Source organism: Crocuta crocuta, unplaced genomic scaffold, assembly GCF_008692635.1.
Source record: "Crocuta crocuta isolate KB4526 unplaced genomic scaffold, BGI_CrCroc_1.0 scaffold37, whole genome shotgun sequence".
In the NCBI taxonomy this organism is placed as follows: Eukaryota; Metazoa; Chordata; class Mammalia; order Carnivora; family Hyaenidae; genus Crocuta; species Crocuta crocuta.
In genome coordinates, this window is record NW_027532040.1 from 1,614,855 (window position 1) to 1,640,695 (window position 25,841).

Genomic DNA, 25,841 nt, shown 5'->3' on the forward strand with positions numbered 1-25,841 from the left:
GGAACCCCCCCCCCTCCCTCCCCCCCTGCTCCCCAAATGTGTCCTCTGCACGACCTGCTTGAGAAATCATCAAATTTGAAGTCTGGTGTTATTTTCATGTGCTCTGCATATTATGTTATATATACACACCCTAAACAATATACAGTACTGTTCTGCAGGTCTTAAAACTTTATCTAAAAACTCTACTTTCACTTAATGAAATTAAGAGATTTTCATGTTGAACCATGTGGACTGACACATACAGCTCTATTTCACAATCATTTTCAACGTTAAATAGTATTCCATAGTATGAATAATACATTTTATTTGAGCTTCTTTTCTTATACTATTAGATACTTGTTTTGTTTGCACATACTTGTAGCACTGGTTCACTTTCCCAGTGGTGGTTTATTCTCATTGGATATTTGTCTTTAGTTTCCTTTTCTTATGATGTCTTTGCCTGGTTTAAGAAAGAACCAGAGTAATACTGGCCTCACAGAATGGATTGGGAAAGACTGGGAATTCTTTCTTTCTTTATTTCTGAGAGAGAGTGAGCGAGCAGGGGAGAGTCAGAGAGAGAGGAGACACAGAATCTGAAGCAGGCTCCAGGCTCTGAGCTAGCTGTAAGCACAGAGCCCGATGCAGGGCTCAAACCCACAAACCGTGAGATCATGACCTGAGCCAAAGTCGGACGTTTCACTGACTGAGCCACCCAGGCGCCCCAAAGATTGGTAATTCTTATAAAATTTGGTAGAATTCACCAATGAAGCCATCTAATCACAGGCTTTTCTTTGTGAGAAATTTAAAAATTACTAATTTAACTCTTTGTAATGGGTCTATTCAGATTTTCTATTTTTTTAAGAGTAAATTTTTGTAGTTTGTGTATTTTTAGAGATTTGTTTACTTAACACTATAGAAATAATTATTAAAATTTTTTTCTTAATTTTATCTTTGAGAAAGAGAGACAGAGTACAGACAGGGGAGGGGCAGAGAGAGGGAGACAAAGCAAGCTCCAGGCTCTGGGCTGTCAGCACAGAGCTTGATGCAGGGCTTGCACCCGCGAACTGTGAGATCATGACCTGAGCTGAAGTTGGATGCTTAACTAACTGATTGAGCCACCCCAGCACCCTGGAAATAATTATTTTTAAAGTTACATTTTGTTGTTAAGAAATCAGATGTTTTAAAAACTATATTTATTTTTAGAGAGTGAGAGAGCAAGAACAGGGGAGGGGCAGAGAAAGGGAGAGAGACAGAATCCCAAGCAGGATCTGCACTGTCAGGGGAGAGTCTGATATGGGGCTCCATCTCATGAACAGTGAGATCATTACCTGAGCTGAAATCAAGAGCTGGACACTTAACTGATTTGAGCCATCCAGGTGCCCCAAGAAATCAGATTTTTACAATCTGATCTTACATCCAGCCATATTCCCAAACTTAATTAATTCTAAAATGCTATGTGTATAGATTCTTTATGGTTTTCTATATGGATGAATATAGAAAACATCCAATCATACCAATGATGGGTCTTCTCATCCCTAATCCTTATTTATTTTATTTTTCTTGCTTTGCTTTGTTAACTAAATCTTTAGGACAAGCTACAGAAGTTAAGAGTATTTTTAATGTTTAACTATAGATATAATGGTTGTTGTAGGTTTTTATTAAATAGACCCTTATGTAGTTTAAGAAATTCCTTTTTATTTTTAAACTGCTATTTGTTTTAAAGTATTTTAAAGTATTAAATTCTTCATTTATTTAACTTGCTGTATCTCTTGAAATGATTACTGGTTTTATTTTCCCTTTAATTATGAAAATAATGAGTCACATGAGTTACTTTTAATGGTATGCTACCTTTGCATTCCTGGATAAGTGTAAGGTGACTGTGTTTCTAAAAAATATACATTGGTGGATTTGGCTTAATATTTTGTTTAGGATTTCTGCATCTGTGTTCATGGATAAAACAGGTCCCTAGGTTTTCTTTCTTATATTATCTTTGTCTGATTTTCCTAACTGGGTTACATTAGCTTCCCAACAAAAAGACAGGGCACTGCCCCAGTCATCCAACAATGGGAAGTGTATGTTTAAGACTGGAATTAGCTACTACTTGAATGTATGCTAGACTTCACCTGTAAAACCATTTGAGCTAGGTATAATTCTTGTGGGGAGACTTTTTTTATTTCATATTTTACATAATTTCAGACCTATAGAAAAACTCCAAATAGTGTACAAGGAATCCTCACATATCCTTCATCTAAATTCTCTAAATGTAAACCACATTTGCTTTATTACTCTCCCTGTATGTATCTAGGTGTATCCTCTCCCCAACCATAACCCCTGATAAGCACTGATCTGTTCACTATCACTATATTTTTGTCAATCCAAATATTACATAACATATACGACGTTTAGGGTATCATTAGTTTGTTCTTCGTTAATTGGTAAGTAGTATTTCATTGTATGGATGTACTGTAATTTGTTCTTCCATATACCTGTCAAAGGACAGGGGGTTGCTTCCAGTTTTGGGGTGTTACAAATAAAACTGTGAGAAATAATCTTGTATAGATTTTTACAAAGACATTTGTTTTCATCACTGTCTGATAACGACAAGTGTGACTTCTAGGTCATATATTAAGTGTATAACTAACTTTATAAGAAACTGGTAGGTCATTTTTCAGAGTGACTCTCCCATTTTACTTTCCTGTTAGCAATGTATGAGAGATGCAATTTCTCTGCATCCTCACCAGCACTTGGTACTTCCACTAAACTTTATTTTGGCGATTCTGAAAGATGTATAGTGGCCTCAATTTGTTTTGGTCTAATATATTCCTACGAGTAGATTTTAGCTCTGCACGTTAAGTGTGGTAGTATACTTCATGTCAGGAAGTACATGATGTCTGGATTGTTCTATTACTGATGATATTAATTCTGATCACTTGCTTATGGTGGTATCTGTAAGGTTTCTCCAATGTACAGTTATTACTTTTCCTTTTATAATTAAAAGAGATTTCCTGGGAATTTACTCTGAGACCACGTAAACATACTTTTCTAATCAAACATTTTCATACTAGTTTTAGGACCCATTGCTGATTATTGCTTGAGTTATTACTATAAGGTTTACTAAAAGGTGATCTATTAACTTCATCATTTCTTCCACACACTAGCTGGCATTCTACCATAGAAAGAATTTTTAGGGGCGACTGGGTGGCTCAGTTGGTTAAGTGTCCGACTACTGCTCAGGTCATGATCTCACAGTTTGTGAGTTCGAGCCCCACATTGGGCTCTGTGCTGACAGCCCAAAGCCTGGAGCCTGCTTCAGATTCTGTGTCTCCCTCTCTCCACACCTCCCCTCATGATCTGTCTCTTTCTCTCAAAAATAAATAAATATTTAAAAATTATTTTTAAAGAATTTTTATTCATTTATTTAGATCACTATGAATTCGTAAGTTCTTATTTTACTCTTTGGTTTATAACCTGTCACTATCATTATTCAGTTTGACATTCTGATTGTCCTGAATGTAGACACTGGGAACTCCTTCAAGCTGGCTACTGTGATCTTTTGACATCTCCCCTTCATTCTTTGAGCACTTCCTTGTTAGTAAAATAAGATATTCCAGGTTCATCTTGTACTTTCCCTGCTCCAGCCCTGGAATCAGCCATTTCTCCAAGGAGTCTTAGTTCCTTTTAATGGAAAATGTAGTTAAAAATTCAAGATCTGGGCACAAAGTATTCTATGAGTTTTTTAACTATCGATTTTATTATTTTTTTTTTCACTAACTATAGGTATTTTCAGGTTTTCTATTTCTTCTTGAGTCAGTTTTGAGAAGTGATTATTTTTTTAGAAAATCTATTTCACCCACAATTTTGAATTGATGTAAAATTATTCGTAAAATTCTATTATTTTATATTTGTTATTTTTAGTTGTGATCCCATTTTCATTTCTTTTATAAAAGTGTACTTTACCTTTTTCCTTAACTGATTCTCCAACAAATGTTTGTCTTTTAGCCTTTCAAAGAACAAACTTTTAAAGTTTTTATCCTCTCTTTTGTACCAGTGTATGTATTTCACTAACTCCGTTTTTCTTTATTAAAGTTTTTCTTTGTTGTTGATTATGTATCTACAAATCTGGCTATCCACTAAAACTTATCTTTAACCCAGAATTAATACTAGCAGTGCTTTTACAGTTATTTTTAAGCATGCAAACAGGGGCAAAATATTTAAACTGCCAGCTGTGCATGGTCGGAGCTGAAGGTGAACTAGGTGATGTTCTGCTGTTTTCTTTCATCTCTTAAATTGCAAACAAGGGTCTTTCTTGCCATCTATTCACTGCTGTGTTCTTTTGCACTTCTTTGCTTTTTATTGGTGATCTTGCTGTTTGGAATGGTCGCCAAGCACAACAATGAAGGACTATCGAGTGTTCCTAAGCACAAGAAGGCTGTATTTTATGCAGAGAATACATGTGATAAGCTTTTAGGCATGAGTTATATAGTGCGATGGGCCATGAATTCAAGGTTAATGAATCCCAATACATATAATTAAGGCAATCTTTAAACAGAAACATAAATCAAACAAAATTAGGTATTGACTGGTTGGCCAATGTCACGACCAGGGGCTCACAGGAACCTACCTGCGGTATTCCCCTAGTAGCAATGACTCAGCTTCTCAGCAACTTTCCAGAATCTAACTGCTGCAGACAGTGAGAACTGACCATGTCTTACTTCTACATTCTTTGGGCTTATTCTGTTGCTGTTTTCTAACTCCTTAAGTTGGATGAACAGCTCATTAATTTTCAGCCTTTGCTTATTTTCTAAAATAAAACATTTAAGGTAATAATTTTTCTCCTAATAGTCTTGGTGGCTCCTGTTAAAATTTTAACTTGCAGACCTTCTCTAAAAGTAATCAATAACTCATTTTCTTACTTCTGTTAAAAAGCATTCTTTGTTTCACAGTTTAATTTTGATACCTGTTCTTGTATTCTCTGTTCCAAACAGTTCAATAATCCAACTGTATCTCTAGTACCTAGAGCTATCAGCTCAGTCTGAAACGCAGCTAGTAAAACATTGCGCTCCTTTAAGAAAACTTGCTGAAGAGCAAGCAGAAGTTCACCTCGCCAGTCTGGGAAGCTCTCATGAGACTGGGAACTATCATAAACCTAGCAAAGAATAAAAAAAAGCAGTTAGTTTTTAAGTAAGTATGCTTACAAAAAGTCTAAAAATGGTATTTATCTACTAACCAAATTAAATATTAGAAGCCAAAAAGTGTATGCATTTACTTTCAAGAGTATGGCTGGTGGCATTTAAATAATACAAAGTAATTCACGTGAAAATACATCATAAAAAACAGTAACAAATTATGAAGTGCCTTACTATAATAAAAGGCACATTAAACTGTTAAGATGCATAATATTGAGTACCTCGGCATCTCTTTGCACTTGCATTTTGGTAATTAAATCCTTAAGAGCTGAGATTGTACTGAGATAAGCTCTTCTTTCTTCTAGCCAAGATTCTGAAACTTGCTGAACAGAATGGTCCTCTCCATCACTGTAGGGAGACTCGGTGAGGGAGAGCACCTGCATGCCTTCATTATGGACAGCTCTTAGTAATCCCTAGAAATCAAAACCCAAAGGCTAGAATTATGACAACTTCTTCAAAGACAGACATACAAAGAGAACTACATTTTAAGCAAGATAGCTTTATCGAATTAGCCTGACTTAGAAGAGCCACTGAAGAAAGGAAATGCCAGGCTACTATTACTGATTGCCTTTTTCTAATGGATGGGTAAGTCAATCCCAGAAGATAGTGTCTTTTGTGTTGCTCTTACCTGTAAGTTCCTTCTATTTACCTAATGTGCTCTTCCTGGATTTAACTATTACCCACTAATTTGGCCAAAAGAAATATGTAGGAGATAAATTCTAGTCCTTGAGATTGCTTTAATAATTTTGGCACTCAAAAATACCAGGAATAAGAAAATATTTTAAAACTCTTTATCTCTTTATACAATGATTAAATACATTATTCTTTATTATCTGCAAAATACAGGAATAAACCTGTATAGATTGCCAAGGTTCCTTTTATTCTCTCTTAAGAAAGTTACTGTACATGTTCTAAAAAACGGCTATGTTCAATACAGAAATCACACTGGTTAAATTTCACTAAAAGCTGTCTTATAGTACCTTTATTTTCTTTGGAAATGAATCTGTTGAGCTTTCACCTTCATCTCCTCGGTCTTCTGATGCCGTGTCAAATCCCTGGCTTTGTGTAAGATAAATTCCCTGACCCCAGTCTGATCCAGAATCTAAAATAAAGAAAACAACTGACTACTGAAAAGAAACAAATACTTTTTATTTATTATTAAAATTTTTTTTTAATGTTTATTTGTTTTGGGGAGAGACAGAGTGTGAACGGGGGAGGGGCAGAGGGAGAGGGAGGCAACAGAATCCAAAGCAGACTCCAGGTTCTGAGCTGTCAGCACAAAGCCTGATGCAGGGCTCAAACTCATGAACTGTGAGATCACAACCTGAGCCAGAGTTGGATGCTTAACTGACTGAGCCACCCAGGCACCTGGAAACAAACACTTCTTAATTAAGTAGTACAAAAATGTCAGAAATTTATGTAACTTACCACTTGAACATATTTCTCTAGTTTGGTAAGCATCAGAATGTGTTAATTCGGGAAGTGAGGATCCCTAATTAGAGAAAACAAAAGAATACATAACATTTTGGGCCTATATAAAAATAAAAATAGGACCTAATAACTAGCTTTGTTCTTTTGTAATGCTGTCAAAGAAAAAAAAAACAAATGAAAAACTCAATTAAATGTGTCCAATCTTTCACAGTAAGTGGAACTATCTATGGTTTAAAAGTCTTCAATATTTTTCTTAATGGATATTATCATAAGAAAACATTCATGAATTAAGGAATGATATTACCACATTCCAAATTTGCAGAGGAACTTTGTAGGAAATTATTACTGGACTACACAAGGCAAAGAAGATTGAAAACTGCAATCATAAGGAAGAGACTACCCCGTATTTCTTTTTCTCTTAAAAATAAAGAATTCTGGGTAAAAAAAAAACCACACACAGAATGTTGAAAAAACACATATTATGAAAACCAAATACCTCCTTCGATTTCAGACACTGTATCACTGCCTTCAAGGTACCACATTCTTCTGTCAGTAACTGAATGGCAACATAGTGCTCCCTCTTTAAGGTTTCAGTTTCTGAAATATGCCTGGATTCCATATCCAAAATTTCAGCAGCATGTAGTTCTTGCATCTGCTCAATTTTTTCAGTAAACTGATTGATTATTTCAGTGACTTCTTCTGATGAACATTCACTCTGTAAATCAATTTGGATTCCTACATTTCTAACAAGAATATGTGGAGTTGGACTGCTATCAACCTTGAGAGTCCCCTCTGTCTGGGATGCCAAACTTTCACCCACTGTAGTAGGAAGAGGCTCTAATACGCAGACTTTTCTGTTTTCCTGTACCTTAGTCTTATCTTCTTTTTCTGAGAAGTAGGATAATTTCTCTTCTGCTTCTGTGAGCTGATTCCTAACTTGGCTTAAATCTTTCTGGAGAGATGCCATACTTGTTTCTTTTACCTAAAACATAATGAACAGAACAGTAGAATATTCAATTAAAAATATTAAATGTAGAATTTAGAGACGAGAGTATATTCATTTTCCTTAGAATAATAGGAAAATTTTTTAAAAAACACTCCTAGATTCCATATATAAATTTCTATTATATGTATATTCACAGATGACCTTAGAAATGAAATTATTTTATCAGCCTCTTCTTTTTGGTTTTCATGGGGTAAGAGTTCTCCTTAACATCTATCTTCTTGTTCATTAAGAGACTTGAGACTAAAAGCATCCTTTTAAAAACTATTCAAGGAAAACTAAGCAAGAACATACCAGTAAAGAAATCTGTAGTAACTTTAAGCCAAAGCCACAAAAGATTTGTTTCCAGCTTTTAAGTTATAAATTTGGTTTGGTTTTATAGAAGAGAATAAACTTTGAAAAGAAATTAAGAGTATATAAAAATAAGTGAATTAGGAAGTATGTTACTTATTTTACCAAAAGCTCTTCTTGAAGCTTTTCTGCTTTCTCTTTATAATTGGCAAGTTCTTCTTTGGTGGCTGATGCTTCAGCTCTAAGAGCCTCAAGTTGACCAAAAAATGCACTTTCTTCACTGGGACGAATTAGCTCAGTAGATGTCTGAACGACAGTGGAAAACATTTAAAAACATATTATTCTCAAAAAAATACAACCGATTTCAAGGTACTGATACATTCTAATAAAGCTTTTTCAGGAATGACTGCCTATCAGATTAAACGGTATAGAAATAAATGATTCATGCTCTTTCAACAAATAGGAAAACTTTTTTAGAATCATTGTATCTTCTTTTTTTTTAAGTTTTTAAATTTGTTTTAACATTTATTATTCATTTTTGAGAGAGAGAGGTAGAGTGTGAGTGGGGGAGGGGCAGAGAGAGGGAGACACAGAATGTGAATCAGGCTCTGGGCTGACAGCTCAGAGTCCGATGTGGGGCTCAAACCCACAAGTGACGAGATCATGACCTGAGCCAAAGTTGGATGCTCAACTGACTGAGCCACCCAGGCCCCCTAGAACCATCATTTTATATTCTTGAGACAGTAAGAAAAAAGTTATTTTCTGGGAATGAAAGATATTTCATGTTAGTATGTATCCTAAATATTTATAAATTATTAATGAAAATACCATCACCATTCAAAAACTTTCATATTTATATCACTTTCCTCAAAAAATGCGAAGTCTTGCTAAGATACTTTTTACAAGTTTCATATGCATAGAAAGTCACATTAATATTTTAATATGACTACAGTAAGTTTTAGTTCTGGGGAAGAGAAAAAAGCCTAGTAAGTGGAAAGAATTCTCATCCTTTGTTTTTGTTTTTTAACGTGTATTTGCTTGAGACAGACAGCGTACACATGTAAGCAAGGAACAGGGAGAGAGAATTCCACAGGTTTTGCACTGTCAGCACAGAGCCTGACGTGACACTTGACCTCATGAACTATGAGATCATGACCTGAGCCAAAATCAAGAGTCAGACACTTAACTGACTGGGCCACCCAGGTGCCCCAGAATTAACAGCCTTTGTAAAACATATATTCACAGAATCTTGATACATGAGTTAATCTCCTGGTATTCAGATAAGACTGCATATTTAATACTCAATATTGAGGCTGTGAAAATTAAAGTCCTTCTATATCTGTCCTATGCTAAGAAATAAATGCAATTTCAAATCTTTATATAAGCAGACTTACAAGGGTGAAATACAAATTATTTCTAAGAAAGGAAAGAATCTATTACCAGCTATAAAAGTCTGCAAAAGCTAATGACTTCTTACTGATATGTTAATTCAGTGGAATACTAATATATTTTATCAATTTCCATTATTTAAAATGAATGATCACATAACATGCATATTAGATGGGACAGGAAAAAAACCCACACAAATTCCAAAGGATATTTGTTAAACTTAACACCTCTAATTTTGACTGGTCTACTTAATGAGTATGCTAGTGAAATAGATAACATGATTTGAAGGTAACAAAATATAGATTTTCCCATTATTTTAATGATAATAATGGGACTATAAAGTAATTTTTATAAAACCCCTTTATATATGAATTGATAGATATAAAGAACACCATATTTAATTTGGTAAATTAGCAATCAAGCTTAGAGAATGAAGAAAAGAGAATTTCTTAGGGTATTTAAGTGAAAAAAAAATTAAGTACAAACTAACCTTGAGAACTTCAAAACTTCCTTCAGAGCTTCTTTTCTTGTTTTTACCTCCCTGTTTTTTCTCCTCCTCTAATAACTTTTGTAGTTCTAGGAGCCTCTTTTCTTTTTCCAAAGCATTTTTCTCTACAATTTCTACCTGTTCTTTTTCTAAAATCAAACTAGTCTGCATTTCAACCACCTGGCTTTCTAATTCTGATATTCTCAAGGTTAATGCTAATACATTTGACTCCATCTCATTATCCATTACTTGATTTAAATTCTGTGCATTTGTTCTTTCAAGTTCTGATGAAACTGTTTGTTTATCCTGACAGAATTTTGCATATTCCTTAACTGCTTCAAGTTGGACTTGACTCACAAGAGCTGCAGCAACTTTTTCTTCAAGTACATTCTGTAGGTTTACAATCTTCCTTTTCAGTATTTCTGTTTCAGACTGGCCTTGCTCTTGCATGTCCTTTATTTGTTTATAACACCGGGTGAGTTCTAAGTCCTTTGCACTCACAGTGCCCTCAAGTTGTAGCACCTTTGTTTCCAAACTGGTAATGGAGCCTTTGCTGCTTTCTTCAAAAGGTGTGAGGTAAGTCTGATTTTCTAGGGGTTTAAGAGCATTCTCAGAAAGGACTACTTCCAGCTCAGGTTTGGTTTTGCTCAGATCATCTATAGTCATGTTAATGCTTTTCTCTGGTACACTATGGATTTCTTCCATATTTCCATGTTCTCTCTTTAAGCTGCATAATTCTTGAGTTAGCTGGTTCATTTTTAAATTGGTTTCTTCAAGTACATTTTTCATAACAGCCATCTCTTCATTAGTAGTTTCTACTTGCTGTTTCAAAGCCAATTTTTCAGCTATTACCATATCCAATTGATGTTTTAAACTGTCTGCTTCTTCTGGGAAAGAAATAGCATCCACTGATGTCTTCTGTTCAATATTTGCCAATTCCTGTTGAAGTTTTTCAATCACTTCATTGAGCTGCTCAATTTCTTCTTCTCTATTTTTCTTCACACGTTCTTGGTCACTCATCAAACATTCTATCTGGGTTTCAAGATCCCTTATCAGTTCATTTTTTTCTTCAATAACCTGTTAATGAAAAAGTAACAGACATAATAAATACAAATTTATATTCTGGGAATTTTATTTTTTATTCTAAAGGCAGGAACTGAAAGCACTGATCTCACACAATATACTTCTCAGACGTATTAGATTAAGTTTAATATAGACCAAGAGTCCCCCATCAGATCAAACAATGACCTTATTTTGAAATTTGCTCAAAAAGTTCTATTAAATATAAAGTGATTTACACTTTAGTAGCTGATTTTCTGTGAGTAAAATAGTTAACATCAATACATTCTACTTGAGAAGAAAGAAGTATTAAAACAAAAATGGTCTCTAGCAGGTTAATTCATATCAAATACAAGAATATTTATTACATTTGGTTAGAATGATATGATGAAATCTGAGTCACCAGAGACTCTCCGGAAAACATCGAAAATCTCTGATATTAGGAGGGGATAAAAATATACACAGAGCTTATAAAGCCAATGTGTCATTTTCTTTTTAAAAAAATTTTTTTATGTTTATTTATTTTTGAGAAAGAGAGTCAGAGTGCAAACAGCAGCGGGGCAGAAAGAGCCAGAGACATAGGATCCGAAGCAGGCTCCAGGCTCTGAGCTGTCAGCCCAGAGCCTAACGGAGGGCTCGAACTCACAAGCTGTGAGATCATGACATGATCTGAAGTCAGATGCCCACCTGACTGAGCCAACCAGACACCCTGAAGCCAATGTGTCTTAATAAACTAAAATTAATGGGTAAAAGAGAATTAAGGTTTATTCAGTTTTATAGTTAAAGAGAAGCTGAAAAATAACCATTTACCCTTATAATTCTAGCTTAATTTTATGTAGTAATTTTACATTTGTTTACCTTATTATCTGTTGTAATTTTAAGTTGATGCTGCAGTTTTGTAATTTGTTCATTTAATTGCTCAATTTCCATTTCTTTTTCCTGCATTATTTGAGCCAGTTTTCCAAATAACACTTGTTGGTCCCGAGTAGAGACAGCATCAGATTCCTTGATGGCAAATCCCAGTTTCTCCATTTCATCCTAGAAACAAAAATAACCATCCCAGTTGGGTAGTAGATCACTACATGTCATTTTCTGAATATTGTTTCCATTGAATCTTACAAAAGATAAAGTACCCAAAATGTACAAATAAATAAAATCAGATAACATCATAGTAACTGTAAGTTAATAATTCTTAAAAGTTTTTGATAACAGTTCTCAAAAATTTTTCTCTCATGATGCACTCAAATGTTTATGTTGGGTTGAAAATAAGTTCCATGCAAATCCATTGGTAGGTAATACCCCTCTGTTAAGTATGATTTAGCAAGTGGACCCAGAAATGCTTGGTACTAAGACAAAAATTATGAATTATTTGTAGGCAAAGTTTTTCTTAATTAATTACCTTAAATAGTTTGTTTTCTTGTTCAAGTTCTTGGAGGCGGGTAGTAGATTCTTTTTTTTGTATTTCTAATTGCATATGTAGTTGCTGAACTTCTTCATTCTTATTTTCCAGTTCTTCTCTAAACTGCTCTAATTGTTCTTCTAAGTTTGTAATCTTTGATACCAAAATTATCAAAAGGAAAGAGAAAATAAAAACCTATTTATACAAATGTTTATTTGTCAAGAGAGAACAAAGAGCTGCAGAAGCTGTATAAAATGCAATTAAGTGCTTAAGACATGAGTGATGAGAATAAAGGAGTTTCTCTAAGCCAGGTTTAACTGTGTGGTTTCTAAGTATTTCAAACTGATTATCCACCCTTAAATCCTCCTACCCAAAGCAGAGACCTTCAAATCAAGGATACAAGGAGCCATTTCTTACCTAAAATATCATCTTATAAAGCAGAAAAGAGTCATGGGAGGAAGGGAAAGGGTTGCATTTTAAATCTTTCTTGATGTTAAATTTAGCTGCTATCAAAAAGTTCAAAAAGCTGCATAATTTGGTCACTTGCTTTAGCAACCAAGTGAGACTAGCTGAAATTAGTCCATACTGATACTTAACCGAATGAAAGATTTGGCTGCCATGTGCCTTGTTTAAGTAAAAGAAAGCAGAGGTAGACACTAAAACCATGAGATCCTTAGGTCTGAAATACAGAAACTTAAACAGTGAGTTATTAGTACAATTTTAGGAGAAAATTAGAGCACTCCTACGTGTATCCTATGTGTAGGACAAGAAAAATTTAGCTCTTTTCTGAGCCTAGATTACTATTAGTGTAAAGCAACTGCTCTTTAATGGTTATATAGAGACTGAAACTAATGACAAGTTTTAAGCGCTAGTTATCAATATATTTTAAAAGTTGGGTTTAATTAGGGAATAGTCATTGGGCATAGTGCTTTATAGGTACTTAATATTTAATGGATTTCCAAATATGTATTTACCTGATGATCAAATCGCTGCATTACAAGCAACCTAAAATGCAGGAGCAATATTATTCACTGGCAGCTGGCTCAGAGAGCAGCCTACAAATCATTTATTGCCTTAGAACTTGAAAGGAACCATATGCTGCTAACATCTTGTCTTGGCACTAGCAAGGCAAAGCCCTTGAAAATCATTTAGCCTAATATTTCCTTAACAGAAAAAGTACGGATGCTAGTAATAATAGCCATCATTTATAGACAGTTTACTGTCAGGCACTGTGTAAGGTGCTTAAAATGTAAAAAATTTTTTAAAGCCTGTAATAACCTTATAAGATCTTCAATTAACAATCCAAATATCCCCATTTCAGAGATAAAGAAGGGAGTCACTCAAAGCAAGGTACCTTGCCCTGAGGTCACAGGCTCTAGCTTTTGAAACTGAGAAGTTTACCTGTGAAGCCTTACATTCTTAACTATCACTTCTCCTGCTCCTAATAACTAATGTCCAAAACTTACACTTGAATTATTTTCTGTACACTGGAATTAAACTCAGTAGACACACCTTAAGTACATTTAGTAGTTGTGCATATATAATCATCAGGTTAGGCTGGTGAAAACTATGGTAATTATACCTTCTTCAAAGTTATCTAATGTAATAGTATTGATACCGATCCCCATCTTCCACAACTGCTTTTGATGAAAAGGTATTACTTTAATATATACATGGACACTAAAGTTCAAAATTGATGCTCTACCTCAAATGCTATTTGTTTTGGGGGGTACCTCTTAATCGTCTTCACTATTTCACCTACTCCCTCCCCACCCCCCAGGCTACCTGCTCTCTGACAACCACCAGTTTGTTCTCCATATTTAGAAGCATGTTTGGTTTTTTGTTTGTTCATTTGTTTTCTTTTTTGATCTATCAGTTTATAGTCAAATTCTAAATTTGATCTAAAGCCTTGCTATTCAAAGTGTGGTCCCTAGAGCAGCAGAATTGGTATCACCAGGGAACAGGTTAGATGCACAGATTCTGAAACCCCACCCCAGACCTCCTGAATCAGAATCTTCATTTTAACAAGATCCCCAGGGGATTCATATGCACATTAAAGTTTGAGGAGCACTCGTTTAAAGCACTAACATTTCTGTTACAGGTAGCTGAACCTGAGTCATCACAATAGAGACTTCAATTCCCAAAGAGGACACTGTATGATTCTTTCCTCCTATTCCTCTAATTTAGCCAGTTTCGCTTCCAGGCTGTCCTGTTACTGAGTCTGTAACAACCAAAAACCACAAGAATATTATTAGGCCTTAAAAGTAGAGTGGCAGTTATTTGTTTTAATCTTGTTTAATTTAGCTACCAAAGGTTATCTAGGTTGTTTGGATTAAATTAATTTGTAACTATTTGTGCTTTCTTTTTAAGTCTTTATCTCTTTCAAATGTGTATGTCTTCTTTGACATCTGGTACTGGTTTTACAACTGGAGAGTGGTAGTCAACACATGTTAAGAGCCCAAAAGATGTTGAGTGACAGTCTTTAATACTTCTCACCAATAAGGCAAAACATTCCCCAATTCTTTGGCAGTACGGCATCAAAGGACTCCAGAATCAGAGAAATCCAGGAGGAATTCTTGCTAAAATGCTTACTATGACCATGAGCAAGTTACTTAACCTCTCTTAAAGACTCAGTTTATTCATCTGTAAAATGGAGGTAACACTAGAGCCTAATCTAGTGCTAGGCGTCACTCTCCTACCCTGAGGGGGAGAGTGTAAGGATTAATGGCACAGGCATTTAAAATACCACTTTCTAGCACAGACTTCAACAAAGTTAACCATTACTTTTTGTTACTGCCATCCATAAGTTAGATATTACTAGCCCTATAGAGTTAAAACCTATTGAAGGCATCTTTTTCTTGAAGAAACTCTTCCTTCTGTTTCTCTCCTCATTATTCCCCGTTCTCTTATCATCCTTAAACTATCTTTCAGTTTCTTCTCTATTCATTCTGCATTTCTAAACATACAATAAACTTAAAAAAGTTTTACACAAATTAAGCCTATGAGAGTAATGGAAAAGATCTCAAAATATAATGATGCATACAGACATCTTATGTTTATACTCCACCAGGTATTTGCCTAGTACAGGAGAGAACATTTAAGAAGTAATTTTCATTAAAAGATTTAGGTTTTAATTCTATATTCCTTTAGGTTTTAATTCTATGTTTAATTCCAGACAAGTGAGTTCTGACAGAGTATTTGTTACTGTGATTAAAAACCAGTAGACCAGGATGAGCTATCATTTTAACCCTTCACTCATTCAACATGTCTGGCTCTATCTTGTCTATAAAAACTGGGAGTTGGCTGACAGAAGCTGGTTGACAGGTCTCTTTGTAGTTTCGAACAACTATGAGTCTGAGTAAAATGTAGATGGCTACTGGACACTCACTTTAAAAACTTAAGGTGTCAGTAATGTCATGCAAAAAGATAATTAAAATATAAAGTTAGTAAACAATCATCTGCCCATAATTAACAATCATTGCTTCTGGGTCCAGTTTTGAAGGTCTATCTTTTTAGAAAGCAGACTATTTTTTTGATTAATTAATGTAAGGTAAATCTTTAAATTTAAATGTTAATTATTTTCTTTCTTTTTTCTTTTAAGTAGGCTCCATGCCCAACATGGGGCTTGAACTCATAACCCTGAGATCAAGGGTTACATCCTTCACCAACTGAACCAGCCAAGCTCCCCAATTCTTTTCAAAACACACAGAGGTGGTTACAGGTAAACAAGTGTTCCCTGCTTTTTGTGGAAAAGCCAAAAAAAGCAAAATAAACACAAACCTTTTATATAAACATTAGTATTACACGATGGCAAGGAAATAATCCTTCTCATGGAGATGATCATTTCTATTCATCATTTATGTAGATGTTTTTTCCTTCTCTAAACTACAAGTTTTCTTTTTTTAAAAAAATTCCTATCATTTAAAAAATTTTTTTATTTTTATTTTAGCTTTTTAATGTTTTTTTATTTATTTCTGAGAGAGAGAGACAGCATGAGCAGGGGAGGGTCAGAGAGAGGGAGATACAGAATCTGAAACAGGCTCCAGGCTCTGAGCTAACTGCGGGACTCTAACCCACGAACCGTGAGATCACGACCTGAGCCAAAATCGGATGCTTAACCGACTGAGCCACCCAGGTGCCCCTAAAAAAAATTTTTTTAAGTATTTATTTATTTTGAGAGAGAGAGAGAAAGAGAGCGAGCGAGAGCGTGTGCACAAGCAGGGGAGAGGCAGAGAGAGGAAGAGAGAGAAAGAATCCCAAGTAACCTCTGTACTGTCAGTGCAGAGCCTGAGACAAGGCTCCAACTCACAAACTGTGAGATCATGACCTGAGCTGAAACCAAGAGTCAGATGCTCAAACAAATGAGCCACCCAGGTGCCCCCAAAACTACAAGTTGTCTGAGCTAGAGTTTGAGTTGATGTCTAATTCATTCTTGTATTTTCCAAAGCACTTATTAACATTTATATACTGTTTAAGTTCAATAAATATTTGTTAAAATCTACTAAGTACCCTGAAAAAATTATATGGAAATGAAAATATAATTTCAAAAATTTTAAATATTTGTAATGATATGATACAGGTAAATAATGTAGAGTACATAGAAAAATTAATAGACAAAAATTCAAATAAGTTTAAAATAACTTGAAACTGGAAATTATTACTGTATTAAAGCAGATTTTTGTTCCTTTTTTTTTTTTTCTTGAGAAGGGAGGGAGTAGGAAACCATAGGAGAACTTTATTTAACTACCTTATTGTTAATTTTTTAAGAACATGTTTAGTATTCTGTAAAATAGCACTATAACCTCCCAGGGCAATACAACTTAAAACAAAACAAAACCCAAACCCTACAGTAAAGTAGCAATAATTCTAAGCTCACAGTAAGGAAGGGAAAAAGAGAGATCCAGCCTTTTGTCCTAACACAATTCTCTCTCTACTCTCCTCTTCACTGAATTCGTACCTTCTTTTTGTCTTCAAAGTTCTTCCTGTGTCAAGGCCTTTACGTTTGCCCCTCTACATGGAACACTTCTCACACCAGCTTATGTGTTCAACTCTTTATGGTCTTCAAGGTCAATTTAGGCAATGAGCTAGGAAACCGTCTAAACAGTATAAACTCCATTCTGTACAAATGATATTCCCAAGGTGACTTATTTAAAATTATTTAAAATAATTCACACCACATTTTGTCATTAAAGGTAAACCCCTTACCTCTTTTTCCTTTCGGTCTATGGCATCTCGCTCGGCCTGCAACTGTACTTCTAGGGACAATTCTGTTTTAGCTTCTACAGCTCCAGACTGCTTTTGGTCCTCTACCTTTAAATACATGAGAATTTTCTCAAAACTTCAGGCATTAAATCTAATTATCCACTTTAACTGGAGAAATAGCAATGCCATTAGCAGTTGATAATCTACATTAGTGAATAATCAAAGTTATAGATCCTCGGTTTTGAACACATTATTATACAAATTCAAAGAGGAATGCTTGACACTCTTAACATTCATTCCTCTGATAAAATGGAGACTATTCCTTTAGATGCTCCCTTCCCAAGCTTCCTTATCCTGCTCTTCATTGATTCATTCTTGCTTTCTGCAGAGATTTCATTCCTTCTTACTCTGGGATAAAGCATCAGACTCAATTGGTGTCCACAACTTTTTCACTTGGCTATTATTTTAGAATCACAACCTTACTGACTGTTAAAACGATCTTTCATTCCTCTGGTTTACTTAATCTTCTTTTCTTGGGACTATGGTATGCAAGTAACATTTGGAGATAAGAATAAACAGATATAGTTATGATATGACTGAAGACATAAAGGTAGATTTATATTTTGTAATAGTATCAAAAAATAGTAATTTTTTATTTAAGGGAACGGATGTTCATGTAACTAAGAGGAATCTACATTAAAACACTTGATGAAATTAGCCTAAAGAAAATGCCATACCTTTTGTAAAGTGTCTGTACTAACAAGTAAGGCTTGCTCCAGTTCCCTTACTCTGAACTCCAGTTTCTCAATTTCTTCATTCCGTTCTTGTATATCCCTCTGAAGCTGCTCTTTAGAGAGCAAAAGCTCACTGCACTTGTCTGTTTTTTCTTTCAGATGATTTGTTAACTGTTCAACCTGGACATATAATAAGCAAAAACTGTAATTTAACAAAATTTCAATAACATACCTATCCTCATTTCAGAAAGTATTTTCAGAGGCCATGCTCATAGTATTTTTGATAAGGATAGCAACTATTGTCTCCAACTATGGTGACATTCTCTGAGTTGATAAAACAAGGTAGTACTAACAAAAAAGGAATAATACTGCTCTCACCAACCCTTTACAAAAAGTTCTTTCTCTTAAAACTAAGACTTTCTACAGCTAGGAGGAGAAAAAAGATTACATTTTTGAATAATTTTAAAGTATAAGTGCTAATGTTACAATGACATTAAAACCTAATAAAGATGACAAGTTTGCAGAGTACTGACTTACGCTCTTTGTTTATTTTGAGAGAAGAGAGTGAGTGTATGCAGAAGTGGGGAAGGGGCGTAGAGAGGAAGAGAAAGAGAATCCTAACCAGGCTCCACTCTGTCAGCGCAGAGCCCAAAGTGGTGCCTGAACTCACAAACCCCATGAGTTCATGATCTGACCTGAAACCAAAAGTTGAGTGCTTAACAGACTCAGCCACTCAGGCACCTCCCAACTTATACTCTTATGCGAGATGAGATAATCTTAAGAAATCTTTAATGGATTCTATTTTTCTTTCCACAAATGGTTATAATTGATACATATAATAATAATATGGTTCTAAACACCACAGAGATGGGAGAGAATGGAGGAAGCTTTTTCAGCCTGCACATTCCAGTGGCCCAGAACAGACATGAGAGAGAATACTGGGCGGTAAGAAGGATCTGTGCACACTTAAAGTTTCCCCAAGTAATTCTGATATGCAAGTCCACTTAAGAGAATGGCTCTGTGACAGAAGGATTCAGAAAGAATACGATAGCTTGTGAAATTAGTTCTCATCAAGTAAAGAGACAAAGCTTTCTAAAAAAAGAAGTGTGATGGTAAGAGAAAAAAAGGAATTCTACCTTAGTGAGATACTTTAAGGAAATTTTCTAAAAATGATACTTATTCCCCAAAACATTAAAAGAAATGCAAACTTACCTATAACTACAGGTTCAAGGATGACTGTAATAAAGCTACTGAAGAGAAAATTTAACAATAATGGGTGGGCTAAGATTTGGAGTACACTCAAGGAAAAAGACAAAAAAAACCCCCAGCAAAATAGTACAATATACTGTAAGAGATTATTTTGATCTTGAGAAAATCAGAATCTGGAGAATCAGATCTGGTAAGGTTAAGGACAGAACAAATGGATCAAAACGTTCCAGGAGAAAAATCAAATACGCACATCCATGTTAGTTTCTTAAGATACCATGAATGAGGCATGTCACACTTCAAAGAAAACAAATAATGTACTTACATACTATAAGATTAAAAAAATATTTTGGGTTTATTTATTGAGAGAGAGACAGAGAGAGAGAGACAACACAAGTGGGGGAGGGGCAGAAAAAGAGGGAGAGAGACTCCATGTTCAGTGCAGAGTCCTATGTGGGGCCTGACCCCATGACTCTGGGATCGTGACCTGAGCCAAAATCAAGAATTGGAAGCACAATGACTGAGCCACCCAGGCACCCCACAATCTCTATTTTAGAATGAGTAAACAAGTTTTAGAAAGTTATAAAAAGTGAGTTAGCCATTGTCACACATGTGGTAAATGACGGAACGATGATTCAAACTAGGATGGTAACCCCAAGCACGATGTCTTTATACCCGTAATAAGCCATCCTTAGCAATTTATAAATCCTCCTTCATTCATGTAGCATTTATTTGGTAAATATAGAGTTCTATGTTTCTATATGAGGAAATGGATAATTGGGACGAAAAAGTAGAAACAAGTACAGTGGTAAGGAGGCTACCAAAATCATCCAGGCAAAAACAGTGACAAGCTAGGATTTCAGGAGATGAATGAAATGGAAACAATAAGAAGATGTAAGATACAGTGCAACATGACTCACCAATGGGGTTGAGAAAGAGTAGAATCAAGAATGAATTCTAGGTCTTAGCAATAAGAAAGGTGAAGACAGTATCTTATTTACTGACATGGAGAAAGAACATGTTTTATTATTATCTTTCTTTGATGGGGGCTAGTCGGGAATCAAGAGCTCTCTTTTAAACATGTTAATTTTGAGATATCTAAACGCAGATAGATGGTAAAGCATCTGAGTATTCGAGTCCAGAGTTCAAAAGAGATGTCAGGGCTGGAGATATAAACACACATTTACACGTAACTACCTAGGAAGAGAATATTAATAGGAAAGAAAAAGGGAGCCCAAGACTAAGTCTTTGGGTTCTCCATCATTTATTTTGAGTTGAGAAACAAAGACTATGGAAAAAGACCAAATGAAGTAGGTACGTCACAGAAGCCAAGAGAAGGAAGTGTTTCAGGAAGAAAGCTGACGTGAAAGCCTCTGAGGATGAGTATGATGAAGACAGAAATGATTAACAGACATAGCCAGGAGACTGGTAACCTTCACAAGAACAATTTCAATGAAAGAGAGGATATAAAACCACACTGAGACAGAAGGGTTAGAACTTCACTGCAATGGACTGAGAAAAGAATGGGAGATGGGCAAGTATAGTTGTCTGAATACAGAAAACTCTTGTTCAGTTTTGTTGGGAATAGGAATAGAGAAATAAATAGAGAAGTTTATTGAATTGGGCGATTAGAAAATAAATACAGGTAGAAAGAACTCCAGATTTCAATGCAAACAATTTTTAATGTTTATTTATTATTGGCGGGGGAAGGTGCAGAGAGAGATGGAGACACAGAATCCAAATCAGGCTCCACGCTCTGAGCTGTCGACACAGAGCCCAACACGGGGCTTCAACCCACTGCCAGATCATGACCTGAGTTGAAATCGGATGCTCAAGCGACTAAGCCATCTAGTCACCCCAGTGCAAACAATTTTTAGAGTTTCAAGAACTTTTCACACTGAAGCAATATTTAATTTTCTGATTTTGAAGATTTACATGTGACAGAAAGAATTTTAAGTTCTTCACAACACACATATTACACACAACATACTGTAGCACAGACAAGATCAGTAAATTTTTACCTCTCTAGTTTGATGTTCACTGATAGGCTGAAATCGAGGTACGACCTTAAGCTGCTGTTCTAGTTTCTGTATTTCCTGTTGGAATACATCTCTTTCGTGTTCTCTATCAATGGCTTGCTCCTAAAGTTTAATAACAGTAACAGTAACCGAAGAGACAATATATATATTGAAACTATTATTTGTGCTACTTCCCTTTGGTTATATAGTTTTATTTGAAGATAAACAACTGATGGCCACAGAAAACCCCAAATCAAAAGGTTTAAAGAAAAGAACACCTGTACGTATGGTACACAGTCTATTTAGGCTCTTTGACAAGAATTTATGCATTTAAATATTATTTGAAGCACAACATTTTTAAGAATTTAAGTAATGTTAAATACAGAATGAAATAAAAATATTCTTCCCAAAATGAATTTATTTTTTTGGAGCAAAAGAGGAATTTCACTATTAATTTAGTCATTAAAAAAATAGAACTATTTAGTAAATCAATTTCTTTCATCCTAATATAGGTTTCATATCTAAAATTATAAAATGTGTGAAAATCTGATTCCCTGATATATGAAAAGAATATCAGGCCTTAAGTGAAACCCCAAAGAAGAAAATCCATGTGAAATTAGAGATTTAGTATCATTTTGGAAGAGAATAATGACAAGATAACAACTGTTCCAAGAGCACAGTGTTCCGGTGTGTATCTTTTGTGGGTGAAACAGTGTTGACCAGTTAGCTCTTAGGATCCTCACCCTGCTTTGCAGTTGGTTAAAGAAAGTCTGGGACAAGCTTCTTAGCTCTGAATATGAAAAGGCTAACTGGTAGGGTTTATTCATAATCTGTCTGTACTGCTTTTAATTGTGATAGGTGTATAATAAAAATCATTACAAATCTGTATTTGGAATAGTACTTTTCAGTTAATTGGTGAAAAACACAGGTTGATGAAAATGTTAGAATTCAAGAGTCTCTTCATAATTTAAAATTCACAACCTAGAGTAGCAGCAAGTAAGCATTCTACTGAGAAAAATCAGTATTCAAGTTGAGAATACTTACATCTAAAAACTTTCTCGTTTTTTCTAACTGCTTTTCCAGTGCTTGGTTTTGCTGCCTTAAATCCATTAGCTCAGCATTTTTTTCTTGTTCCAGCTCTATAAACCTACTGACTTGTTCCTCAACATCTATTTCTAGAGCTTTCACTTGTTTTTGAAGGTCGTCACGTACTTTTTCAGCTTGGCACTGTACTTCTAGTTTTTCCTTCATTAATTTTTCTGTCTCCTGTAGTAATTCTGTTTACAATATAAAAACATACAAAGTTAAATCACAGCAACAGTGAAATCAACCGTAACAATGCTCATATTTCACCTCCATGAAATAGATCTGAGTTTTACTTCAAACACACATAAAAAAGGAAAATGTTCCTATGAAAATATCAAAGCAACCTATTCCTATAGAAGTAAGCAAGCTAGTAGCAAAAAATTATACCATATTAACAAAAAGAAATATTATGTCACTAAAAACAATACTTTGTGAAAATGCCATAGCAAATGACCAAGAAAAAAAAAGTCCACTTTCACTATAAGGAAAAGAACAAAGTCTAATTAAATTTAAGCACAGAAATAACTCACCTCAGGCAAAAATCAATTCATTCCAAACCAATAAAGTCACTTTATATGCATACATAACACACATGAAGATCAAAGACTGTAAATTTTTAACCAAGGCAAGTAAGAGTTACAGAAAAAAAAAATACAACTATAATCAGAATTTCCTGTTAGTCTTTCTCCTCATTAGATCCATATTCCTGAGTTAGTCTTGCATGCTCATACATGTATGTATCAAGAGAAAACTGACAAATATGAGAGGCAGTATGGTGTAGTGCTTAAAAGCAGAGACTGTGAATTCAAATCCTAGCTCTGCCACTTATCTCCTATGTGATACTTAACAAACATGATGTCCTCCAATTTTTTATGTAAACATGGAGATAGTAATAGTACTGATCTTGATGAGTTACTGTGAATCAAATGAGTTAATAAATACAAAGAATAGTGCCTAGAGTATGGTAAGCACTACATTAAGTGTTAGCTATTATTGTTAACATTAACAATGCAACAATAAAGTATATATGGCAAAGTAAAACAATCTTCTAATGAAAAAATAAAGGAACATAACCTGAAAGTCTTTACACTAACCAGTCTGCCAACACTGTACTCAGGACTAGGAATCTATAGAAAATAGCTCTCCTTTTAAAACAATAGTGACTTAGATGTTAATATAAAGCTAATTGAACCAGAAAGTCTCTTTACTAAATTTCACTGATCCTTGATATCATCATCTTATATATTTCCTGATTTAGAAAGAGCATTTTGAAAAGTTATAGACTGAGAGAATTTAATACATTTGTTTCTGTAAAAAACTGAAATTGTCTTAAGCTCTGTGGAAAAACAGATATAAGATGATGATCACTATGAATCTCAGTTGTTAATTTCAAATATAAATATGTATTTTTATTGTAAGAAAAGTTTTTTGTTAAAGAGAAAAACTGTAAGTATGAAACACAACAGCAAATTTAGAGGTATGTTAGTTAGAAAAGTAGGGGTATGTGATTGAAAATTCAAGTGTCACCCCATTTTTGGAGTTGTAAGTTTACCACCCAAAGACTGGCCATGCAATTGTATAAACACACCTGCTCCTGGTGCTGCATCGACTGCAGCATCTACTAGTCCTATAAGAATAGAAAGAAAAAACACACACACAGAACAAAGATATAATTTACACGTCTATTTCCTAAAATAGGATAATATGTAAACACAAAAGAATTAGAAGTAAAAATTGAAACCACTGATTACCATCATTGGTAACATTCTGATGTAACAGTATTTCTTGAATGTTTTACATGTAGGATACATACACTTTGCACATTAAAAAGTCCAACCTTAAACCTGTGTTAAACAAATCTGAGCAACCAGAAACTGCGCCATGTTTTAAAAACATATGCTGTATTTCTCAATTAGTAAAATTCAACTAGTAAAACTACACATTTATAATTCCAGCTGCATGTGTAATATAAAAGTGGAAGGACATAATAAAAAAGATTTAAAGTTCCACTGTTATAATGACTGACACTTATTTTTTTACTGCGAAAAAAACTAAGATAGTACACCTAATTTCTCATTTAAGCAAAGATTAAAGGTTATTTATAAACTGTACATTCTTTGGACTCCTACATAGATTAAACCAGATGTCAGCCAGCTTCTAACAGCCACTGACGTTTTCAATCTATTCTCCTGCAGGCTGAAATCCACCTCCACCTGCTTGCTAGTAGTACTGGCTCAGTGCTTTTTCACTTAATCCAAGTATACATTTTTGCTGCCTTTCTGCTATCAAAAGATGAATCTTACACAGTTTAAAACATGTCCTGCTATATTATGTGCAGCTATCTCTTGAGGCAGAAGTTTAAGGATAAAGAATTATCTTTTCCTGTTAAAATCTGGCAAAGGGGGAAAAAAACCCCAAAACTCCATATAGCTGGCTAATAAAACATTTATCAATGAGGTAGATTTTGTTGTAATTTTTCAACCCCAATATAAAATACATGAATCATGGCAGTGAAAGGGGAAAACAGTCACTTTGAACTTTCAAGGAATGTTTCATATACAAAGTCTAAAAATACATACGCTGTTCAACTGGGCCTGCCTCTGCTTTCATAGCCTCTTTCTGTCTGGACAGTAATTCTCTTTCTTCTTGGATCTGCTGCTGTTCTGCTTCCAATTCTTGTAATCTATTACCTGCACATAACAATTCCTGTTCAAGGCGATCTATTATATCGGTTTTTTCCTGAATTTGCCTTTCATAAAGAGTTTTTTCATCTGCATAGCCATCAATGACACCTATAAGATAAAATTAACAAGGAATGGGATGAAAACTTATTTTAAATCTTACCATTAAGCGTTATATAAATATCTTGAATGAATCTGCTGCTGCTGATAGCAGCAATTATGGTACATTCGATGCAGTTTTTCTTGTTTAACCTTTGTGCCTAAATACGATGTTCCTTTGAACTTTCTATTACTTTGCTCTGCCAATGTATCACATTATGTAGGTGTAACTCACCTTATTAAACAGATACACATAGACAAGAAAGCTTAATATAAATCAGATGCTTGTGAACCAAATCACATTTTAAATATTCTAGAGAAAGGGGATGTTTTAAGTAATTCTAGAAGGCCAACAACCACAATGGTATGGCAGAATATAAACAGTATGAGGCCTCAGAGGCTTAAAGCCTGGCATCACCATTTAATGGTTACCTTGAACTATCTATTTATCTAGGTAGGCTTCACGCCCAAAATGAGGCTTGAACTCATGACCCTGAGATTAAGACCTGAGCTGAGACCAAGAGCCAGACACTTAACCCACTGAGTCACCCAGGTGCCCCAAACTTGAACAATTTATTAACATCTCTTGTC

The 25,841-nt window shown here is 34.7% G+C and overlaps 1 protein-coding gene across 1 annotated transcript in view; it reads right to left on the reverse strand.

Annotated features, from left to right (window-relative positions):
• Nucleotides 1-25,841, reverse strand: part of AKAP9 (A-kinase anchoring protein 9) — a 116,686-nt gene that overhangs the window by 22,821 nt on the left and 68,024 nt on the right. The window contains exons 21-34 of the mRNA XM_077776229.1: nt 25,050-25,262; nt 22,429-22,661; nt 21,388-21,507; nt 18,164-18,340; nt 17,430-17,534; nt 12,225-12,377; nt 11,684-11,863; nt 9,770-10,843; nt 8,056-8,196; nt 7,093-7,578; nt 6,594-6,657; nt 6,146-6,267; nt 5,387-5,578; nt 4,937-5,125 (exon numbers count right to left, since the gene is read on the reverse strand). Coding sequence (XP_077632355.1) covers nt 4,937-5,125; nt 5,387-5,578; nt 6,146-6,267; nt 6,594-6,657; nt 7,093-7,578; nt 8,056-8,196; nt 9,770-10,843; nt 11,684-11,863; nt 12,225-12,377; nt 17,430-17,534; nt 18,164-18,340; nt 21,388-21,507; nt 22,429-22,661; nt 25,050-25,262 — 3,449 coding nt within the window. The remainder of the gene's footprint in view (nt 1-4,936; nt 5,126-5,386; nt 5,579-6,145; nt 6,268-6,593; nt 6,658-7,092; nt 7,579-8,055; nt 8,197-9,769; nt 10,844-11,683; nt 11,864-12,224; nt 12,378-17,429; nt 17,535-18,163; nt 18,341-21,387; nt 21,508-22,428; nt 22,662-25,049; nt 25,263-25,841) is intronic.